This window comes from Haliaeetus albicilla, chromosome 23 (assembly GCF_947461875.1).
Source record: "Haliaeetus albicilla chromosome 23, bHalAlb1.1, whole genome shotgun sequence".
Classification (NCBI taxonomy): domain Eukaryota; kingdom Metazoa; phylum Chordata; class Aves; order Accipitriformes; family Accipitridae; genus Haliaeetus; species Haliaeetus albicilla.
The window spans coordinates 24614088-24638536 of NC_091505.1; the positions used below are offsets into that span (position 1 = coordinate 24614088).

A 24449-nucleotide genomic window follows, 5' to 3' on the forward strand; every position below is an offset into this window, starting at 1 on the left:
CCCCTCCCCACAGACACCTTGTTTATGTGGGTGTAGAAACAGCTGGAACAGATCTGTGTTACACACACACACACACAACTGCCCAGGGACCTCGCCGCGTTTGTCGGGAGTTTTATATATACACATATATATGCATGTGTCTGTATATATTGGCAGTTTTTTAATATATATATATGTATGTATACACACACATGTATTATATGCTCTCAGATGCATCCCTAGCTGTCCCTAGAAGACAACTATTCTTTTATATATAGACAGTATATACATATGTAGAATATAGTATGTGTGTATATAGCACATATATAGTACTTAATTATGCATGCATGTGAACACATTCAGCCACCCTTTATATATAATATATAGGTATATATACACTTGTATTATGTGCACACATTCATGCAGACACTTATTCTTTTATATAGATAAATATATTTATACTCAGACACCCTTTTTATTTAGATGTATAATGTATACAGCATACATTTGACAACATATATAACATGTAATATGTATTTTTTTAATTATACACATCCACACTCTCACAGACACTACTCTTACATATATACTATTCAAATATATATATGGATAAATAAAAGTACATGTTATCTTCTCACACACCCCACCTTTTAAAATAATTCATATACATATATATTTATACATACATATGCATGTAGGCTTAGTTTACACAGCCACCCCCCTACACATACACACTCTTACACTCTGTCACCTATTTTTTACACACACACATTATATACTCTTTCTATAAATGCACACACAGTCTCAGGCACTCTTTCATTTTTGTATATAAGTATAAAATAATACATAATATAACAAAATAAAAGATATGGCATATATATATGCCATATTTTATATATCATGTAGTCTGTTATTCAGATTTATATTTGATATTATATAATACATAATTATGTTGTTGTATATTATATATACTTATATATTGAGACATTATTTACAATTATATAGTACATGCATAAAAAACCACACACACATACACACACACACAGTGTGTCTCAGAGAACCTTTTTATATCTACAATACATAGCAAATAATACAGCATGTTACTATATAATGTGTAACATAATATATATTATCTAACATATATAATACATATATAACGTATCTAAACCTCATAGAAACATATGCTTTTTATATACTTTTTTTTTTCTACTCCATGCACACAAAGTCTCAGACACCCTTTCATTGGGGGTGAGTATATATAAAAAAGTTATATATATAGATAAAAATATATATTCAATATACAATATATAACATTAAAAATATAATGTAATAGAGAACATATAACACTATCTCATAATGCTCATATATTATAGCTTATATGTAAGCCACACATTTTTATACACATATTTGTGTGTGTATATATATATATTAATAAAAAAATTGGACTCTATAATCTTAAGGGCGTTTTCTAACCTAAATGAGTCTATGATTCTATATTTATACATTCTCTATACACACAGTATCAGACAGACTTTTATATATCTAAAACATGTAACATATTACATATACTATAATCTATACTATTGCATATGTAAAATATACACAGCCACACCCAACGCTCACAGACATCTATTTTATATATGTAATAGTCTAATATACGTATAAATAAATACATATACTCACACACACACTCTCTTGTTCACGCAGTGACATGTATTCTTATACACATATGCTCTACAACTCCACAGACAGTCTCAGACACACATACATAAAAAAATGTATGTTATATATGATATTTAATGGGGGGTGGTGCCCCCTTGCTCCCCGGGGCAGCTCCTCAGCTGCTGTTGGGCTCCGGGTACCGCACCAACACAAAATGAAGACACTTGCCTTGATTTAAGCCCCGAGCGTGTCCCGCAGTGCTGGGTGTTGGGGTGACTTGTGCTCCGGGGGGGGCCCTGCAGCCCACGCCAACTCCCTGCCCAGGTGGGACAGCACCTTTCTGGTGTCTCCAGCGCAGCCCTTAGTCAACCCAGCATCCAAACAGGAGCTGGGCGGTACAAGGGGATGCAACTAAGGCAATACTTCAGAAAAACACCCATTTTTCCGATTTACAGCTTTTCTTTTACGGGGGGTCCCTGCCCCGTCACGCTAGATGTGTGGTGTGGCTCGGGGCACAGGCTGGCGAGACCTGCACAACCGGGCTTCAGGTCCACAAAACTCACCCTCTTCCAGCAGCAGAGGCTAAACTGACACCCATCGGTCAAAGCGGACGGCTCTCCTGGGCAGCGGCTCTTCTCCCACGCCTTCCAGCGAGCCGCAAGCATTGGGGAAAGGCGAGGACAGACCTGCCACCTCAGCTGCTGCCTGGACACCTCGGCGAGCACACAGCTCCCAACCACCTGGGTGGATTGTTTCATAACTCCAGCCCCTCCTCATAAAAGGAACAAGCTCATAATAGAGTGAAGGGAAAGTTACACTGCTCATTCATGTTGGGACTAATTTTAAGAGAAACCATCCACTTATCCTTTAATAAACAAAGGCATGTCTGAACAGCTCCTGCACAGAAAAGCCTGCTCAGCTTGCACTGAGCCAGAAGCCACATAATCCTTAATATTGCACCAAGCCCCAGATAAACAGAGCTCAGGGAAGGCACAGTGCTAATGCAGCATCTATCTGCAAGGCAAAGGGTAGGTCTGGGTTGTTACCATTATCATTGGAGAAAAAAAAAAAATTACATTTGTCACTTTTTTTTCATGCTGTGACCCAAAATTAGGACACAGTGGCAAAGAGAGGAAAGGAAAGCAGCAGTACCCCAACAGAAAAAGACCTAGAGCTAGTCCTGCTGGCAGCCAGCACAGAAACTGCTGGAACAGTTTTGAGACCCATTTTAACTGCAGACAGGCCAGACTGGCTGTGTGGTTCATTGTATACAATAATGTACAACTAAAAGTCAGGGGTTTTTTAGTAGTTACTTTATTAAAGCTACAAAACCAAGTTAAAATTACTAAAATATTCACATATGGCTAGCAAGTTTCTAACTTCATTGAATAAGGACAGACCAGTGCCCCAAAGAGAACAGAAACACTGACCACCATCTCATATCTGCTAGCTAGTTTAAGACTACAGACAGTCCCTCCTCACGATCAAGCACCAGCAGATCCCCCAGGGCAGCTGTATTGGATGAGACAGTGCCCAGATTTACAGTGCAAATGCAAAGTTTGTTCAAGCTTACGGATTAAACTGTACCCAATGTGTTCACAGCTCAGGAGGAGGAAGGCAGCTGGAATAAGCAACCTGGATAAATCACCTCCACTTACTACAGAAATTTCAGAGGAAAGGGTTTCTTACCATGGGCCCAAGTCCCACACATACAAGTATTTACAAAGAATGGGACACAATCTAGCAAGACATAGTGTTTGACTCCCTTGCTGATGCCAGAAGCCATCAGGCATGACAGTCATCAGGCTTTTACTGCAGCAAGAGATCCCAACTTTTTTTAAAAAGGCACCAGCAATGTGGTGTAAAGAAGCACAGCACAACCCAGTCACGGGGCATCTTATGGGCTCGTCAGTTAAGCTCCTCTTTGATAGGGGTGCAACCTGAGAAGAAGCTGGTATTGCTACTCAGCATTCTCTTCTTTCTCTTTACAAATGGTATCTGGTTCTCTTGGGCCTCCTCATCTCTCACGAGCAGGGAAGCAGCAGTGCTGGACTTCTTCACAAACATATCTTGGTCTGTGATCTCTTTCAGGACCTATCGGAAAAGCAAGGAAGACAATTCTGGAGTTGGTCACTGCCCTGAAGAAGCCAGCCAGCTTGCACTGGAGCTTGGAGGCAGCACATACAGAAGTTGCCAGGGGAACATCAAGAGTTGCTTAATTCCTTTACTTAAGTCAAAATTGCAAGGATAAATTCATGGGCTGAGCAGGAAGACAGAGCATTTAGAACAGTGGGCAGAGGGTACACATGAGAAGTGAATCCATTTTTGTGACAAAGTTTTAGTGTGAAAACTTAAGAATTCAGCAGACTCCAAACTTAAATATAAGCTGGCTTGACAGCTGTAGCAAGTTCAGAATTTTCTAGCAGCAGTCTATCATCTTGGGTTTTTTTCTTTAAGATCCATCACTAGCCGTAAACAAGGTGTGCACACATTCAGAACCACTGTTCTTTCTCACAGCTTTAGGCAGTACCTTTGTAGTTGGTGTGATGCACACAGGCTGAAAGAAGGTCTCTCCTGCGGTCACTTCAGTGGGGTCTTCAAGTTTGAAGGAACCTTCAGAATCCCTTGTTTGGTCCTCACACAGTGTGGCATCCTGAGGGGCAGTACTATTTTGAAGCACTTTTACAATATACATCCCTTCCTTTCCCACCAACAGCTGAAGAAATATTCAAGGTCCCTAAGCTACCTTCTCTCCAGTTGCAAAATAATTCATAGTACAAGATGCTAGATGCCTCTGTCAGGCAACTGGTTTCATAAAATAGTCAATTAAAAAATTACTATGAGAGGTCTCTGCTTCAAATCTCTAAGATCCAAGAGGTAAGGGAGACATTTCTAGCAAGAGTTCTAATGAACATCAGTTGCTCATGATCATTCCCGATGCTGCGAGCTCCTCCCCAAATTATCCCTGCCATACTTTAAAAAAAAAACCAACCAAACAAAAAAAACAAAACAAAAAACTGAGAATGAGTTAAGCTTTTGTGCCATCTGAAAGGAAAGATATAATTTTTGTTTACTAACTGCAAAAAGAAAGACTTAAATTGTTCATCTTCAGGTTCATGGCTGACAACTGGCAGTAGGCAAATCTATGTGACTTGGGACATCATGCAAATTTCTATATTTAGTGCAAGAGCCTGGTACTGCAGTGGAAAACTTTGTACTTAATTACCACAGATAAACACTGAATTACAGTGACATTTACAAATGTTTCAGAAAGCTTTAGCTTGACAAACTATGCATGTACACTAAGAGTGTAACTGCTTATCCATTCATCCAGCTTTGCTTAAACACACTGTGTAGTCTGGATGTTGGGTGCAGGCCCTTTTGCACCCACAAATGCAGCACTAACTACTCACCGGAAAGCCAGGGTCTCTATTTCTGCATTTTGCCGAGTCACAGCTACAGCCTTCAGTGCAGCCCACCTTCTGCTTCCTGCAGCCACACTGTCTATTTCCACACCAGCCCTTGCAGGAGCACTAATTAAGAGAAGAGTTCTGTGCAGAAAGAGCTTCGGTGTTTTATAGAGTGCATCTAGATTGCCACAGCTGTCAATACATGAAGCAGTCTAAAGGACAGTACCATTCCCAAGCTGTCATGAACCTTTTACTGTTTCACTGTCAGTCCTGCATCCCAGGAAAAGAAACAAGGTCTTTCCACCTACAGACCCATCTCTTGCTTCAGTATCCCCAAAATAAGCATCTTCAATTACTCAATCCCTGACTTCAAGTTATCCAAAAAGATGCCAGTTTCAGTGTCAGTAAAACAAGCTAACACTTACACACTAGGAGGCAAACCTGAGTCACCATACCTAGGGCCCTCCATCTAGATGGAGGTGATCCAATTTAGCTACTTCATGGCATACCACAACAATGAATCTCTCTGCTAGTCTGGGTACATGAAGCAGTGTCAGACCAGCTGCTCCAAGCTACAGTTCTGAACTGAGCAGTAATTTGCACTGGAATTCCACTGGGCTACGTAAACAAACTCCATAGAGCCAAGTGTCAAGCACAAACCCTCCTTCATGCAACATGGCCAAAAAGAATTCCCCAAAACCCAAACCACAAATTCTGAACTACAGTACTATTAATCAGGTTGACAAGCTCCAGTGAAAGGAACTAGACCTTAAAATTCATAAGCTTTTCTGTAGTAACTGCTGACATTTTCACAGTCACTTAATAGTGAGATGTGTGATCATTTACCCCTCTGTGAAAGGGGAAGAACTCGTCTCACAATGGAGGTCTAGCTTCACAGCAATTCAAGCCTAAAGAGGCCCATTGGTTCTCAGCACTCAGCATGTTCAAACCATTTCTTCCATCCCATCAGGAACTGACTGAGCAGCAGGCTGAAGCTTCAGGCCCAGCAGAGTGATAGAAACAGAAGATGGAAGCTGAAGCTTCTGTCAGGACTAGGAACCACAGTATACCACAGTGGGAACAGTCCATAGGGATACACGACAGGCCATCCCTTTTTTTTTTTTCCCCTAAAATAGTCTTCATGAAGGAATAAGGCTGCTGTTAGGGCTCACTATTTTGCTGCTGTCTGAAACATATAGGCCAGTTGAGCCACAGGCAGCAGGACAGAATGTGTGTGTCTCATGGTAGAAGATGACTGGTCCAATGAAAAACTATTTAGGAAGGTGTTGCTGACTACAAGCAACTTTTCCTCTTTCTGTCAGAAGACCATAAATAACCAATGCCAGCAGTACTATCATATTAAGGCTTTTCAGAGCAATAGTGGCAACGCTACAATCTCACTGTTTCTCTGTACACATACTAGATACTTAGGGATACAGGCAAATGATTCCCTTATAGATAATAACAAGTCAAAGGTAGCTGGATCTTACCCCCACCATGCTTTTCTTTGCTCCTTTGACTGCTTTTACTGGAACCCAGTCTGCATCTTCCATCTCCGCTCCAGACTCCTCCGAGTCAGAGAACAGCTCTTCCACATTCATTTCTGGGGTCGGTGCACGGGGTTTTGCTGTCGTTTGCCGGCGAGTCTTTGGCTACACATAGAAATTACAAGGGTTGAGAGCCCAGAAGAAATAACAGTGGGTTTACATTTTAAGGCACTTCAGAGTCCTGCCACCACAGCCCCATGGCTCTCAGACAGCCAAGAAGGCTGTAGGGTTAGGGAGGAGACAAAAGATCAAATTGTCAGGACTAAAAAAATCAATCAGTCGATTTAAACTGCTACAGTTGACAAATCTTGGAAATTTAATAGATTTGTGTCACAGTCTCGACAAAATTGTATTAAACCATTTATTCCTCCCAGCACTAAGATTAGGCTCTTTTGCAAGACAATGATTAAATTTTCTATGACAGATGCCTTGCTCCATGATTCAGAAACTGGAAACACTACAGAGAAAACACCTGGATTACCAAGGATACAGAGTCAGACATAATTAGACTGAGGAAACAGGTTTGGGTTTTTGCTTGCCACCCCCCCCTTTTTTTTTTTTGTTAAGATAGAAAAACTAGTGCAAGCTAGTTTCAGAAGTATTTTGAAAACAGAAACCTTAAACAGGGATGAAGTAGAGAACAGGCCTATTTCAATAAGCAGAGCAAGACGCCTTGTAAAAAGCAAGTTAGGACAACGAAGCCAAGATTATTAATAGTCAACATTAACTTTTGAAAATAACCCAGGTACAATGCAAGCATGAAAACTGGTATGCAGCATCTTTACTTTGGGTGGAATATAATCAAAAGAAGAATCTGGAGACTCAGGCGGCATTTGCCGAATGTGGCGGAGCTTCTGTCCACTGGCAACTTGGAGGAGCAGCAGTTTCTGTTAAGAGGAACAAAAGTTAGCTTTGCAAAATACATTAACCCAACTGACAGGAAGCTCTTATGACCTATGTCTGTACAGATCTCTACCTGTTTAAGAGTGTCATTTTCCTGGAGAAGTTCTTGGTTCTTCTCACAGATCTCCCTCATTTTCTCCAGCTCTTCCTCCTGTTTGCAAGACAAGACAAAATCAGTAGGCTTACATGGGGGTAGCACAAGTAGTTGTTTGGGACAGATTTTTTTATTTGGAACTTTCTTCCAACACCAGGGGGGTTTCTTTGTATTCTCTGACAGGAGATCAGCTCTGACTACTAAATCAGGAAAATCATTAGTGCTACTACATTGTTTTATGCGTAACAGTGCCAACACAAAGAGAGAATGTGACCCTTCCAGAGTGACCATTTAAGATCTAAAACATCCTCTATTTCTAAGGCTTATCTCCAAATTATGTACACCTGGGGCTGATTTTGCTTTAATACATCACTGAACATGCCCTTCCACAAGAGTTTGCTACGCCACTTAATTCTCCTAGCAACAAGACAAGGTGCAGCTTGTTTATATGATCAAGGTAAAGTTCTTCCAGTGCTGATAGCATAGTGGAGCTGTGCTCAGTAAAGAATTAGTAATAGCACGTTGAATGTCCTAACTAAAGGTGTTCTGAGCATGGAAGAAGTTTGCATGAGCAGGTCAGATTGTGGCAGGCCTCATTGCTGCATTTACATTTACTTAATGGAAGAAGATAGGAGAAAAAAAAAAAAACCAAACAGGCTTATTCCAACCTGTATAGCAACTATTCCCTGCAACCAACTGAATCAAGCAATCTTAGCTGCAAATGGAAATGTGCTCAATCCTTCTGCACCTTCCTCACTTTACAGGCACTATTCCAAGTAACAGGTAGCCCTAATGAGCACATGCTCCCGCAAGCCACATCCAGACACTCTACCTGGAACTTGAGTCGCTCTTGCAGCTGTTTCTCTTGCTCACTTAGCGAATCTTCCAATTTCTTCTCTGCTGCTTCTTTTTGCTGAAATTGGCTAAGCAGGTACAGAACCTAAAAGCAAGTTAACATAGCAGAGGCAAACAGGCATGAATTCCTAAAGAGAATTCTGGCAGCTCAGGCAGAGGCTTGACAATTTCAGAAAGATTCTTTCTGCCACTTCGAGCAGGATTCTGCCCTAATTTACTTTAAAAATTATCTTGTGCTGAGGTGCAACATCCTCACTTAAATCACTGCAAAAAGTTATTGAATAAAACAACTTGCATAGGACAGAAGATGAATAGGGAGATTTCTTGGGCTTTTGTCAGCTATCCTGCAAGAGTCTGACAAATCTTGATCAGATATACACTGACAGATTGGTTTCAGCACGACACTCCACCTTTTTCTCTGAGCAGATCTGGGAATCAGAGTCCCAAGACACAAGAGCTCTCAAGATTTCTATCACTTATTTTTTTTACCTTCTCCTGGTGGTGTTGTTCCTGCACCAAAAGCTGATTTTGGAACTCAGCCTCCATCTCCACTATGTGATTTCGCTCTTCAACCAGCATTTTTTGCATGTCTGAACAGCTGGCTTTACTCTGATGAAGGCTGCTCTCCAACTTGCTTTCCTGCACTTTTGACGAGACCAGCTGAAAGACAAAAGCAAGATGATTGCTTGGGTCAATGAGTTCCATGTTTCATAATGTCTTTTGGGGCAGACATGCTTCAGTTCGAAGGCAAAGCATTTCTGCCTAACTTCCAACCACCCTAAGAATTGGACTGGCCACCAGCAACAAGGAGGCTAGATGAGATATTCAGAGCTAGACATCTGACAGCCAGTGTGGAAGTGCAAAACAGATAGCAGGAAGTTTTGTTAACAGTTCTAGATTAAACTCCTTCCCTGCAGCACTTTAAGTACTGGGGGGACCCCAAAAATGAATGCTCTCTCACATTAGCTCCTTCATTCTTTTCCTTTAATTTCCAAGCACCAGGGACTGACATATGCTTCTGCCATTCAGTTGCTCTTTCCTTGATTCCACATCAGCCCAATTCCTACTCTCTCCTACCCTCAGTCTTGTTTAAGCGTCTCCCATCCCAACATCCATTCCACTGCTTCCACTCTGACCTCAGAAAGTAGTCCCCTTGTTTCCCTGCAGACGGCCTATTTGTTCAGTATTTTTAGGTACTTTCTTCTCTTCTTTTCATTTCCACTTCTGAAATGTGTCTCTTCCCTTTCACTATTCCCATGCAAGCCTTCTGTACGCACAGATTTAGCCGATATCTCCAGACCTGTGTCTATTCCGTTTCCCTCTTCCCTGCTCTTTTTGGATTTCACTCCCCAAAATTATCTACAGTACAGAATATTTCAATCAGAAGTTGAGGGAAATAAACCTCATCCAGTACAGCAGTGCTTCACTTGAATTCATCGCTGCTGTCAGCCTGTTGGTCACTGCCTTTCATTCCTGGCTAAGCACTTAGAGCCTTTGTTTTTAGTGATAAAATAAGAAAATTCAGAATTTACCTCTCCAAGGAGATACTTCAAACCACATTTAGCCTCTAGAATTGTTGCAATACTGTCCCAACGCTGTTTCGCACGATCTCCATTGTCTGCATCTAAGAGTTTCTGCTGTAGATCTGCTATCTGGGCACTCCTTTGGAAGAACACATGTATTAGAGGTTACAACACAGAAGAAAACCTAGGCTAGAGTCTGGGCTAAAATTACTCTTACTAGAATATTAGACAAAATTGCTCAAGTCAAAATTTTGACTGCTTAGTAGAGCAGCTGGAACCTGCAGTGCTATACCAGGGAGTTTCTCGTTCCCTTCACACTTCCAATTAAAAGTGCAGTGTTTCCCTCATACAGAGATGCTCACAAACAGCTAAGAACAATGCAGTCTCAGTGACCGAATAGTGTCCTCATATCCCCACATTTTGGAAAAATTCAAACCAGAAAAACCACATGGTCTTACTTCATAATTTTTAGTGTCAGTGTATAAGTTATTTTACTTTCTCTTCTGTTTCACAGAAGAGTTGTAGATAGAGATGAGGAAAAAAAAAAAAACAAACAAAAAACACGGAGGCAAGGGTGTGCAAATCAGCTATGTCATACTGCCTTACCTGAGCCCCATCTCAGTTTCCAGGCTTTCTATCTGCTTTGACATGGAAAGGTCCATCTCTGCTTCCTGGAAGTCTGTGGCGGTGTAGGTGCGTCTCTAAAGAATTGCAGCAATGGACAGAAGCGAGCAATAGGTGAAGTGCACACAAGACTGGGCTTTCATTTACAGACATTTCAGCAAAGGGAGCCAAACTATTATAAAAGCCTCCAAGTATCTCTCCATAGCTTAAATTCCATTGCTCCTTCCCAAAAGCATAAAGTCTTTGATAAGGGGTGTGACCCACTCACATCCATCAGGTTCATTGCATCAAGGAACAAGTTACTTCAGCAACTCCGTTCCCTGACATGCCAGAGGACAGGAACAACATTAACCGTTTCTTCCAGAAAGGTAACTACCTCCACCCCTACCTTCTGAGGGAAAAGGTCAAATAGGAGTAAGAGTCAGTGACAGTACTTGCTGAACAGCCAGAGGTGTGGGACAGGGAAAATGGCATTTCCCTCTCTCTTACCCGGAGCTTTGGAGGTAGCTTTTCCCCAGCCTCTTTGCTCTCTTTAAGCTGAAGGAGCTCCTGTGCCAAGATCTTTCTGTCCTCCAGAAGGTCTGCAAGGTGCCGTCGAGCCTCTTCAGTACTAACGAGAACCTCTACTTCATTTGCAAGCCAGCTCTGGAGGAAAAAACCCACCAAAACCAAACAGTATAGTGGTTCACTGTGGTCTCAACTTCAGGACTCAATCCTTCTCTGAAATGCCTTCACAGATAAACTGAATAATCACATTGCCTCCCTCAATATGTAACTCCATGTTCCTCCCCATTGCTCTCCAGCCATCAACCCCAGCAACACCTACTGAGTTAACAAAGCTAAGTTTGCTCATTGTTTGTTGGAATGCACAACACACTGTCACCCACTTTTACTCGTGCAGCAACTCCTTCCATTCCCCGATTTTGACTTTCCTTCCGTTTATCTGCAGCCTCCCGTTGTTTCTGCAGAGCATCCTTTAGGCGCTTGTTAGCAGCTGCTGCCTGTAAAATATTTTACACAGAAGCTGAACAGTAGTTACTTCAGTTAATCTGCAGCGGTTGAAAACATGAGGTACTCACAACGAAAGACAGACATTGAGACAACAAGAAGAGAGAGTGAGGTTAATAAAACCAGAAGAACTTTAGAATTAAAGTAAGACTAGACTGTCCTTGACTTTATTTCCTTGGCTGAGATTCCCAGTTTAAAAAGAGAATCTGCTTCTAGGCCAAAAGGTAGAAGAAAGCATCCAAAATGATGGTTTCAAGATGCATTTCTTCTATAGAGCCATCCTGAAAGAATTTTGAACTGCAATCTAGCATATCCACCACCCAAGTTCATTTTAGACTTTGTGACTTAGGTATCTGTAATAGACTTGCCACAGCAGCCTGACGCACAAAGGGTAATTTAGCCTTTAAGGAGCAGATTTAACTAGAATCCCTCAAAGGCTACAAGACAGAAGCATGGTATTTTCCTACAGAGAGAAAAGCACCTAATTCCAGATCTCCAAACTGCTTTTAAAAAGTTTCTGCATATCCTATTACAACCTCCAACCACACTTTGCAGACCTTTAAGAATTGGTCAGGAGTTTCTACCAGATATTGGCTCCTTACCTCTTCTGTTTTGCGCCGAAGTACATTGGCCTGCTTCTGGAAATCTCGTTCTAGCTTGAGGAGCTCGTATTGTCTCTTGCGATCCTGCAGGGAAATAATGTTAAGACAGATGGAAAAAAAAAAAAAAAAAAAAAAAAAACCACACAAAAAAAATCACATCACATTAATACCTATGACCAGTTTCACGCTTCTTGGAACAGAGTAATTACATTTGCTGTTCTGCAATGCAAGTGCTTCATGGTAATGATTTCACTGATCATTACAAGCTTAAGCCATGTAGTGCCTCTGAGAACAAATGGCTGTTAGGTTTAAAGTGAGTAGAAGGGGCTCCACACTTTCCATTAAAAATGTTTAGGAGCCTAAAGGCTGTAAAAGACTGCAAACCAAAAGTTTAAGCATCCCAAAGCATTGAGGAGCAAACTTGTTACAGTAAGAATTCCTGTGACACCAGAAGTCAAGAGGTACAGATGTTTGCTGTGCATTACACTTGAAAGCTACAAGCAGCTGGATTTCATTACCAATTCTGTTTACCTGCAGATTCAATATTCCTTTGAAAGTTTAAATACCTCCCATTCTGCAGCCAAACGCTGCAACTTTAAATACTTAAAAATATTAAATATTTTTGCCTTCTGCTTTAGAGCTGAATCATAACAACTATGTAGCTTTAAGATCTCCAGATCTTAAATAGCTTTAAGATATCCAAACATAAGCAAGTGAGACCATTTACGACAACTGGTGAAAGGTGGCAACCATATGAACTAACATTATCTTCAAAGCATTCCGCAGATGTTTTTCAGATGCTTGCTAGTTAAACAAAGCCTTGCAGCAAACACTTTAATGATTTGTTTCACTCTTTAGAGGGAGGTACAGTTTGGGGGCTTATTGTTTGCTCACCCGTTCTTTCAGCTGGATCACTTCCTTGTCCTTCTGTTGTTTCCATTGCCTGAATTTCTCAGCATCATCTTTCATTTGGCGCATCAGCTGTACCCTTTGGTTTTTCATTTCCTGAAAGATAGAGCAGGCTGCAAAAATTGTCCAGTACTCATATTCTGGGTAGTTTCAACCTACATTCCCATAGTGTGTCTGTCAGGGGTGGCAGACAGGAAGTATTAGTGTGCTGCCCACTCAGAGTGCATGCCTAAGGACACTCTCAAAAGTGCCAAAACCCAGGAATTCATCTTTTAAGGCATAAAGGGAAGGCTAACACATGGACAGTACACACATGGAAAACAAAGTGAAGTCAAGTGATTTGACTGAGGCAATAAATTATCAGAATAGCCAGAAGACACTTAGGACTTCTTTTATTCCTCCAAGTCTCAGTAGTCACCTGCCTATTGCATTACACCAGCAATTGTGGTCATGTAGCCAAAGGAGTCTTGTCAAAAACTGGTGTTCTCAGTCTAACAAAACAGAAAGTGATTGCCTTCTGTCTGGAAGCTGCTTTGTCTACACCGGAGCAAGCCTGAGAACCGCATGCTAGGGTTAGTTACCTTGATCTCCTGGTTCAGTTTGGAGACAGTGTGTTCTGTAGATTCCTTCAGCTTTAAGAGCTTCGATTGCTCATTCAGCTTTTTCTTCAGCTCACTTATTTGCCCTTCCAACTCCTGAAGCCTCTTCCGACGCCGTTCACTCAGTCTGTAAAGAAATAACGCTTTAAAAACAGCCTCCCCCAATAACTGTTATTCTCAAACAAGTACTCTCCAACTTCAGAGACACTTCATGAAAAATGAAGTGATTGTGTGTTATCACCTTTCCCACTGATGAAGGGCCACTCTCAGGCTTCTCCGCAATTCATACAGCTCACATGGCATGTTAAAGGGATACATTTGCATCAAAATAAGAGCTTTTATAAATAGTAGAACTTAGTGCAAGACAATGAATTTTCACAGGCGCATTAACACAATTTTCAGTGCTATAAGCCACATGGCTTGCATAGTCACTCTTACTTGGCTTGGTTGACATCCTTCTTTGCCATATGCAGAGCAAGGATCAACTCCTCCTTTTCTTTTTGCAAACTGCTGACCTCCAATTCCAGATCCCTGATATCAGTCTAGAAAGGACAAGAGTAGTAAGCCTCAAAATAAAAATCTCAAAACTCCACTCTGAGACAAAGCTTTAAGGGCAGGAGGCCTCAAGAAACCACGTTCCTTTCCAACAGGTTGTAAGCGACCTTGTCTAAAAGCAGTAAAAGTGTCAAAAGGGCTAGTGCTCCATACACTGAAATCTTACTCAGTCCACAGAACAAGCTGAAAGTTATGACTGAACAATTTCAGCAATGGGAGATCCCAGCACAGCTAGTGAACAGGGGAAGCCAGATCAGCTGGCTGTACTATGAGAGTTAACAGTGGAGTATCTGCACTTTGGCTTGGTGCACCCAAGCAAACCTCCGAGTAAAAAGCAGAGAAGCCCATTTCACATAGAACAGCTAGTGGCTAATAGCTTATTTCAGGGAAAAGACTGTCTTCTGGTGGTAAAGCTATTTGTAGATAGCTGGGCATGGTCATCCCCCCGCCTTCTCTGCTGACACCTGTAGTTAACTCCCCTCATAAGCCCAAGGGGGCAATGACCAAGCTTAAGAAAATAGACCCAGTAAGAATATGCTCATGAGAGGACAAATCTTCTCCTCCCTTCCCTAGTCAGCATGCATTGACTGCATTAACAGGGAAAAATAAACTGAAAGTATTCTTACAAGAGCTATTTCAGAAGAGTTTACCTGGTATTTGGACTGAATGGGCTCCAGCTGACTATCATTCTGTGTCATTTTTTTGGCAAGTGCCTCTTTCAGAGCCAGGGCTTTATTCAATTCAAGCAGCTCTTTGGACAACTGTGCTTGACGGAGGGCATGTTGAGTGGTAAAGTCATCCAAGGATCTCTTGGTATCCTGGCCCATTTCTGCTTCCTAGGGGAGACACAGCAATGAGCTAGAGAGGCCAGTGGAAAGCTCTTTAACTATGTGATCGCAGTTTTTGTGGAACACTTCAAATTCTTTTTTTTTTTTTTTTTTTACATTAAAAATTAGAGACTCAGAAATAAGAACAGGTTATTATCTTGAACACATTGAACAAATAAGGTCATAGAAAGGCAGCACATACAAAAGTGACGCATTAGTTACCAAACATTTGGTTAGAAAACTAGTATAAGGATGCAGACGAGATGATAGAAACGTGCCCCTGTTAAGACCTGCACTGCTGGACTCCCTTCACTTAGAGCTGTAGCATCCTGTTCAGAGTTTGCCATCTCTGCAGCAGCTTCCATTGTGGCAGCACTTTCACTCTATACAGGACAAAGAAGAAAATTTCAGTAAAAAGTGAAAGATGAAGTAAAATGAAGCTAGTAACAGTCTGTTAGCCTATAGTGATAAAGCATCATGTTATTCTCCTTTGTCCAGAAATCTGTCTTTGGGAAGACGATGCCATTATCGTCCTAGACATTCTTTCTAGTCTTCCCTGAACTCCAGCATTGGCAGGCAGCTCCTCACAAGAGTAAGGAGTCTGGGAACAGGGGGAATGTCTAGCGAGGGAGAACAGAGAAGTTCCTCAATTAGACAAAGGTTTGGCAACTTGTATTTAACAATTTCAGGTCCCTGAAATTTGGGTTGCTCGTTAAAACTGCCAAGTTTATAACTCTCATTTCCAACTTTCGGATTTTAAATCCATGCTAATCTCCCATTAATAGATTCTTTTATGGATACTCTTCCCCCACCATGTGCAGCCATTCAAGCTGAAGTGGCCTTTCTGTGGCATTAAAAGCACAGCAGGGCAGCTTGTTTTGAAGTCTGTGTCAAGAGCCATTTAATACTTGTAATTCCTGGGTTCCTTAAGCAAGGTTTCTAAAGAGTAGAATCCACTGCTCAGCAGATCAGCAGAAGAACCCTAGGTTTCATTAGTAAATTCACTTGGCACACACTCTTCTCTCCCTGGATTCAGTCTTACCTGCAACTGAGCCAACACTTGCTGCAGATCACGAATCACCTCTACGTTTTCTTTTAGTTCCTCATCTTCTACAGTCTCTACCAGCTTCTGCAGATCAAGCTTGCATCTGCAATGCAGACGTGGGAATAAGTCCATGAGTACAAGGCACATTTGTGTCAACACATGCCAATAAGGAACAATTTTCCCACTGAACATACAAATGAGGTTTGGATGAACAAACACAAATTGACTGTATCCAGTTTATCCCAACAAAAACATTTAATGCTGAAAGACACTTCCTCAGCACAAGTAGGGTGTGGAAACAGACTTACACAGCATGTTGCTGAAGTTGCTCTAGTTTGGCATTCATCTTCTCATTTTCTTGTTCTGTCTAAGAGAAATCAGAATTATACTGAATTGTAGGAAAAGCATGATAAGAAGCCAGAAAACAGCTAATTATTTGTAGGGAAAGATATGTTGTTCATCTGTGGCAAATCAATGCACTGAAAGATCTTGCATGATCATTGCCACCAGTTTGCTTAGACTTAACACCCTTTTTCACAGATATATGCACTGCAGTGAATCAAAAGAAAGCAGAGTGGGGTGGGGAAGAGGGAAGAGAGAGAGCACGCATGCACAAGCGCTGGTATTTAAAACATTAAAGCAACAGAAAAGCTGAAAGATTCAGGTCTACTTTTCCCTACTGAAGTCACCAGCTCTATAGGCTCTGAAAGACTTTTGGTTCTGACTGATAGCTAGAGATTTGCAATAAATGTGAAAGGAACATTAAAAGAGAGAGATTCCTAACATGCCATTATTACAGAAGCTGCTAGTGATTAATCTTCAGCTAAAAGGGGAAGTCATGCAAGTTAAAGCTCTTCTGGGGTAACTGAACCTTACCAGAATGATCCTCTCCAACATCTGTGCTGTCTGACCAGCAGCCTCACTCAGCCCTTGGATCAGCTTTTGATTCTCCTCCGTTAGTGACTGGTTCTTCTCCATCAGGGACTGAAGGTTCTCTGAAGGTGCCATACTACTGAAATATTAAGGACCAGTTTGCTTGTGAACATGACTTTGCTAGAGGTTTTTAATAGCACTGAAATTACCTCCAGGTTTCCTAAATAACTTACAATAAATATAGGTTGTAGCAGATGAACGGAAATAACTGGAGGAAGTCTAATCTGAATTAAAAAATTTAAGTAATACAGCATACCAAAAGTAGACATTTGCAAGAGAAGAAAACACCCTTTTGAAACAGTAATACTATTTAACCAATGGTAAGTCTGTAAACTGCATGTACTTAGGTTTTGAAACATCCTCAGAAGACAACACCTACACAATCCAACTCTTCCCTGCATTTTGTGCTTTCAAGAACAATGGAGATGGAGGTGTCTTACATTTAGAGGTAGAGGGGTGAGGAAGAAAAGAGGGATGGACGGGTCTGAGAAACAGATACTTAGTTAGGAGGCATTGCCTAGTTCCTCTCATATTTGCTACAATGGATTTTTGCAATCTTAAGGGGTCTGCTACAAAACTAAGTGACCCCTACATGCATGGAATTTCAGTAAAAGGGACAAAAAGAACAAAAGAAAAAAAAAATTGTCCAGATCCTATTAGAAAGCAGCCAGTTTGCTCTACCCTCACTCTACAGCACTGTCTAGAGCAAAAGAGATCTAGAGCCTTTGCTGGTGCGCGATGGCCATCAGTTACATTGACCATTAATCTACAAATCTTACTTGATAGACACGGGCAGGGTCCCTCCATGGGCCTGCAGCAGTAACACCTGTAGCTGTTGTACCTAGAAAGACAAACAATTACTAGTTATAAGTCTCTCCTATATAGTAAATAGATGGTTGAAGGAACACTATTAAGATCCTTAGTCTGAATATCAGTCACCTGCTCCACAATTGTTCTTTTACTATTGCCTGTGGAAAGGAATCATGTCACTACAGTATTTCAAGTAATTTACTCCTAAAAAAGCTACCTTCCCTTCACCAGGAATGCTCAAATCAGAGCATGTTAAGTCACCCACAGACAGTTGACATACTGTTCTGTGCAGTGTGTCAGAGACCTCGCTGATCCAAAGGGCAGGCTTCCCATCTCGCTGAACCAATGCTCTGTTGCTACCTTTCACATGAGACAGTCAGTTCACCTGCCTTCCTAAGCTTCTTGAATATGCGATTTAAATTTACAGTATGTTAACAAACATTCACTAGGCTCTGGTGAACACTCCTATGTAGTAAGCAAAACCACTTACTTGCTCCACTGTGGAACAAGACTACTGAGTTTTTCTACGGAGAGGTAGCATGAAAGACTGTATCACATGCATACAGTCAAGTAAGCACAGCAAGCCTGGTTAACTCATCAGCAGACAAGCCCTCAGGCACTTTTAGCTTTGGGTTTAACCAATTCTAGTTTATGCAACTTATTTCCCTCTGAAGCTGACCACACAGGAACACTCTTCACTTCCCACTCTGTGCTGGACATAGGCAGGTGGTTTCAGCAAGGCAACCATCACTGTATTTCCCATTTTGTCTGTAGCCTAATGGGCAGGTGATGATTTGTTCAGTAGAAGGGAAATGTAAATCACACTAACACTACCATTTTTCTATGGCATTGAATAGTTGCTGTAGAATTACAAGAAATATTAATGTATTCCCTTCTAGCACTTACACATCCATCTCAAGAGACAGAGAAACACATACTAATTTTTTTCCCCGCATATTTTGTGTAGCTAGGCAACCTATGTCTTTGCTTGCTGTTTACTGAGCTCAGTACCAAAATGACAGATCTACTCCTCTCACATGAAGAAAGCGCCCAGTCAGTACCTGCTGCTTCAGATGATGCAACTCAGCTGCCTGGGGATCAAGGTTGACAATTGGTTTATTTTTTATTTTTCTTGCTCTGTCAGCATAACGCAAAGTATTTAGAGTTTCTTCTAGATTGGAATCCGCTGGGCTTACACAGGCAATCATGAGAGTGTGGCTGTTACCACCCAGAGAATCTGAGAGGGAAAACAAGGCATAATCAATGCTTTGAGAGAGAGCAGGAATGACTAGTAAGATATCATCCCTAAGATAATCTAAGACCACATGAGTACACCTCCAGACTACAGCTAGAAAATATCTAGCTGTAGGTACAGAAAGTAGAAAATAACTAACTGTAGCTGTGTGCCATTGTCATCTACTTTCTCCTCTGTCCCAGTCAGTACTATACTAAAGACCTTTTTTGGAAAGCCAAAGTCCCCAAATTATGTCTCAGCTCTAAGCACTGATGATTTCACATCAGAATGCCCAGTAATCTTGCTGTCCTCTTGACTAATGTCTGTAATTACCGTAATTCCCATATGCCATTTCTAGCATAGTTCTTTCAGGTTTTCCCCTCCCTTCTCCCACACAATGATACTCAAGACCTCCATGGATATCCAGGCATCAGAATTCACACTATCTTTCAATCTAAAGAATTATTGGCTAAGAACATATTTGTTCAGATCATCAAGCTGCATGGCATTTTAGCCTTTGGTTTTACACTAACACGTTGGCTACTTAAAACTTCTGATCAGAAAAAAAAAGGACCCCACATCCAGCTCTGCATAATCCGGTTTCTTTTTATTAGATACTTTCAGATATGGAAAATCCTGAAGACCCTAACTTTTTGTACCAAATTATTTAACTACCAAAGACAATCCCAGTGAATTGCATTACTACAGTTATGCCCATATTAAAGGCTAATTTAGATAAAGTGTATTAAAAGACCATCGCAACTATTGAAAAATAAGTACCACAAAGACCAGATATTCAGAATTAGAAAACAAACCAAACATGATGCACACAGTGAAGGCACAGACAATTTAAGCTTCATTCTGGTTGTGATACCCTCCAGTAAGTAGCTATAATTAGGTAAAATAATAGATCTCCACTTCCAGACTGAACTTCTCATCTTCCTTCTCCCCACCAGAAAAAACCGCACTGAATTTGTCTAGTTTTGTCCTATCACACAGGAACAGCAAAAGAGCAGGACTCATAAATGAGACCATCTCAATGCATTTGCAACCTTAAAATAAGAGTACAGAAAAGGTCTAGCTTCAGCAAGAAGAGGAACTAAACCAATAAATGCAATTCCTTTGTCAACAGCAGCTACTGCTTTGAATTGTGGTTGCATGGCTGTTAGGTTTTTTCCTACTTTGTTATTTAAGTGCATCTGTAGATTTAGGCTTTATCATCATCTGTCTCTTACCTTGCAGCAGTCTCGTTAACTTTGAGTCTCTGTAGGGGACAAAACCACCCTTTTTATTTTCATCACCAAGAGCACTAATTACATTCCCCAGGCAGAGGAGACCTCTGTTTATGTTGATGCCTGCATAAAAACAGATGACAGTGAGTAGAGCCACCTCAGCAGCTAGGAACTGGTCATTTCCTGTCCTTGTTAAAAAATTGAAGGTGAAAAAAAGGCAAATTATAAGGGTTAATTAAAGAACTGCTTTGCTTTTCCTTACAAGGACTCTATTTATTAACTTAAAAGTGTTAAGAAATCCAAGCTATACCAGTCCTCTTCCTACAGACCTTCTTTTAGTCTGTCTCCCTCAGCCTTGGTCTTCTTTTGTCTCTCAGAGCCAGCAAGATCAACCAGGTGTAGCTTGGAGTGAAAACTGCTGTTCCTATGGCAGAAATAAATGATTTTACTCTCTCAAGTAAACCTGCAGTTAGGAAAGGAGCAGTCCAGTGGTTACTACAGTTGAGCTACTGGGCTGAAAAATATACTTCATATCAGAGACAGTCAAATACAAGAACTGCTTCAAGAGTAGCTCAGCTGAGCTCATTCAAGACCAAGAAAGAATGACAGAACTACAAAATTTTGAGTAAGTCTGACCCCTAAGAGCTGCTAGGATCAGCTGCGCAATCACACTTACTTGTCATTTTTCTTCTTCTGATCAATGCAAATGGTGAAGATGGCATGGGACCGTGAGGACTGGGAATTCATTGCCGTGGAGGCCACTGTTCTGGAATTGTTCCCTTGTTCCAGGCAGGATACAGTATCTTGGGCACAGGTGACATTTCTTTCTGTTAACCCTACAATCTGTATCCAGGAAGAAAGCATCATTTATCCTCTCCTTCCTCTTCACCCCGATTTACATCAGAAAAATTATCCTCTGTCTTAGACTATGGCAGACAAAGTAAAATAAATACATATTGACAAGAATCATAGTCTCACTTCAAGCCAGAGGCTTGGTATGGATTCCCCCAGCAAAAATTTATTCTGAACTCCGTATCGGTAACTAAATGGCATCACCCCTCTCTCAGCCTATTCCTACATGCACACACCAGGTTCCTCTGTGCCTGCTTGAGCTAATGGAATGGACCTTGAGCTATGAGCCAGGTGAGCTATGGGACGGAGACAGGGCTCTGCAATACTCTGTGGAGAAATTCCTAGCTGCCCTCGGATATCCTCTGGCCAAGCTGGGAGCTGAAAGTTGTGCCAGTCACAGGCAGAGAAAGCGGAAATGGGCTGAAGGGGGTCGGGTGTTTGTGTGAAGAGAGTGGAGGGGACGCAGGTATTAGGGACATAAAGGGCAGAGGGGACTGAGTAGTAGGGACTGGTTGTGCTCCCTGGCAAGCTTGCGCTTTCCCTGAAGAGCCCATCTCTCTGGATCACAACGCCACTACCAATATATGGATGAGCCGCACACCAGTACTTTAGAGGTGACGGTGAGCAGCACAAGATTACACACAACAAAAACATTAATGGATCAAACCTACAGGCGTCACGCACATTTAAGCTGTGTATATGACAACCAACAACCTCCCTACCACTGCAAACTGAAGCTGTATAAATGAAGTACAACTGATAGATGGAAGTTTAACTACAAAACAAGTACACAGAACAAGCAGTAGCACAAGGTCTTTCTGCACTACACTATAAGCACACTTCTGTACAAAACTGCTAAGAAAATAACTTTGGCACTTAAATAGTTTCCCCTCAGGATCCCTCTGTCGCACACTACTTCTGCCAAACTGAAGAGTACAATTGCAACAGAGTTTGAAATTTGGCAAAGGGACCCAAAGTACAACATTCTCAGATATTCACCTAAATCAGCCTTCAAAGAAAAGCCAGAACAGGACTTGCAAGTGGCTCTGTCATGAATGTCTAACCCTACTGGTGTCACCCTTTGGGTAAACTTCATGATCATCAATAGCTTCATTTATATAAAACAGCGCTCAAGGAGTCAGACAGTTGTTTCACCAAAACATTCATCCCTAGCGATGCCACCCTCTTATGTACCTATATCTAACAGGGCAACAGACCTTTATGCCTTCTTTTGGATCTTCCCGTATACTGATTGGAGAAGACCGTTCTCTTGAGGGGCACAGCAGGTCTAGAATATCCTCATTGTAGATCTAAAAGCATCAGGACAGCAGTTCAGAGTTAGCAGCAGTGCAAGAGAACAATTCGCATAAAGAACAACATACAGTTACGCCAAAATCATGGCTAACATTGCGTGACATTCTATTCATTTTACCTTTAGAGAAAGATACCTAGGACTCAGAATCAAGTTCCTGACAAGATCTTACATAGATCTTACATTACTTCGGTTTTGATTTAATAAATACCTGTTACTTGAAGGAGGTGGCCTCTTTAAAGCTTGCTTTATGTGCAATTCATAACTTTATAATAGTTTGAAAAGTCAAACCAACTTTTACCTCTAGATAAGAAACTTTGAGGACGAATTCCCAATCTTGCCTTTGCTCCTTCTCCTTAAATAGCAGTTTGATTACCCGAGGGATGACCCCCACACTGGGTTCATGCTCTTGATTGGCAGTGTAGGTACCGCCCATAGAGTACGTTTTTCCAGATCCTGTCTGTCCATAGGCTAAGACAGTAGCATTATACCCTAGGGGAACAAATGGCACCCAGATCAGACAGTCACGTGGGAACCAGAACAAACTGACAAAAAAAGCTGCATTCTAATAAAAGCATCCTTCCAGAAAAGCACTGCCCCTCACTGTCAGTTTACACAAGCTTTAGGCACAGGTCACTGTTAGCAACGTCAAGGGGAAAAAAAGTCAATGAAAAGCTCCCCAAAATGCAGGTAAAATTATTATTCCAGCTGTTTTTTAAGACTGCGCTGCTGCTTTACTAGAGCTAGCCATAGAAATACAGTTTAAGTTCTCCATCATCCCAGCTCCGCTGTAGCATCGCTAACAGCTTCTGGTATGGGATGCTTATCAATTCACTGTATTATTCTTGATAAAATTCTCTTGCCTTACATAAATAGCTGCAGGAACCAAAATGACCCAGAGAACATGCACAAGTCATTTTGTTAGCCCTGCAGAGTACAACAGGTTGTAAACAGGCAAGATTTAGCACTTTTCACTAGAGGCTGGGGTCAGCATCTAGATAGTGCAGGAGTTTATTTTCTGCAAAGATCAAAGAAAAAGCAACTCAGAACAGAGAATTAAACAGCACCTTCTTCCACACAGCTGAGCCCACCGAACCCCCCAGTGTTTTAAAACAGAGCTTTAAGTCAGTTAACCACAAACCTTTGAAGATGCCTCGTATGAGAGGGGCGACAGCCGTGTTGAAGACTTCCTCTTGCTCAACAGAAGGGTCGAACACATAGTCGTACGTGAACGACTTATCGTTACCTACAACCACCTGCGGAGGTGACCAGAACAAAAACCGCTGACTACACCGCCCCAGCACCGTGGCAGCAACCCCCCGCCCCGGGCGGGGTGAGGGGAGAAGGCAAGGCCGACCCCCGGGACGCAGAAGGCCGGCTCCCTTACTTGCGGTTCCCCCGACACGAAGGACAAGCACATCTGGCACCCTTCGCTGATCTCCTTCGGCACCAAGGGACGGCAGCGCAGCGCCACACGCACCGGGATCACCTTGTCATCTTCCCTCACCATTTTTCTGTCACCGCGGACGCCCTAAAGGAGGAACGAAGCCGGTTAAGGCCTCGCAGGACCAAAGCCCGCCGCTGCTCCGGAGCTACCACCCTGACAGGGCCCAGCGCCGCGGCCCACAACCCGGGGCCTAGGCCGGAGGGGGGCCCAGCCCCTACGGGCCGCTCCCGCCGGTAGACCAGGCCCCACCGGGCGAAGGAGGAAGCGCGGCGACCACCAACCCGGCAGCGTCCGTACCTGAGGGGACCCGAGGAGGGAGGGAAAAGGGGGTGGGGGGTAGTCGCGGCGCTGCCCGCGGCGCTGCCCCCGGCGACAGCGGGACCCACCTAGAGCCGCCGCTGACCGTTACGATGGCGGCGGCGCCACCAACATTCAAACCGGGGCCGCGCGCCGCCAACCGCCAATCGCCAGGCTGCGCGCCGCCAAC

The 24449-nt window shown here is 42.2% G+C and overlaps 1 protein-coding gene across 5 annotated transcripts; it reads right to left on the reverse strand.

The window, feature by feature from the left end:
- Positions 1-2932: 2932 nt before the first annotated feature.
- On the reverse strand, positions 2933-24449 carry KIF4A (kinesin family member 4A). 5 transcript variants are annotated; one of them, XM_069811593.1, is made up of 31 exons: positions 24349-24449; positions 23903-24046; positions 23657-23771; positions 22817-23007; positions 22421-22513; positions 21028-21194; positions 20681-20775; positions 20355-20474; positions 18947-19122; positions 17855-17916; positions 17019-17154; positions 16451-16509; positions 16140-16245; positions 15415-15480; positions 14921-15106; positions 14154-14257; positions 13698-13842; positions 13102-13212; positions 12208-12291; positions 11485-11598; positions 11087-11242; positions 10580-10674; positions 9983-10112; positions 8940-9110; positions 8428-8535; positions 7575-7652; positions 7384-7485; positions 6542-6703; positions 5055-5174; positions 4172-4294; positions 2933-3735 (listed from the first exon to the last, which is right to left on the reverse strand). In XM_069811593.1, exons 2-31 carry the CDS (start codon positions 24023-24025, stop codon positions 3550-3552), a joined length of 3684 nt encoding a protein of 1227 aa, XP_069667694.1. In that variant the 5' UTR covers positions 24026-24046; positions 24349-24449; the 3' UTR covers positions 2933-3549. The 5 variants fall into 5 exon arrangements, with proteins under 5 accessions (XP_069667694.1, XP_069667696.1, XP_069667693.1 ...); XM_069811595.1 differs by having other exon boundaries at positions 17019-17151; positions 24260-24383; XM_069811592.1 differs by having other exon boundaries at positions 24260-24383.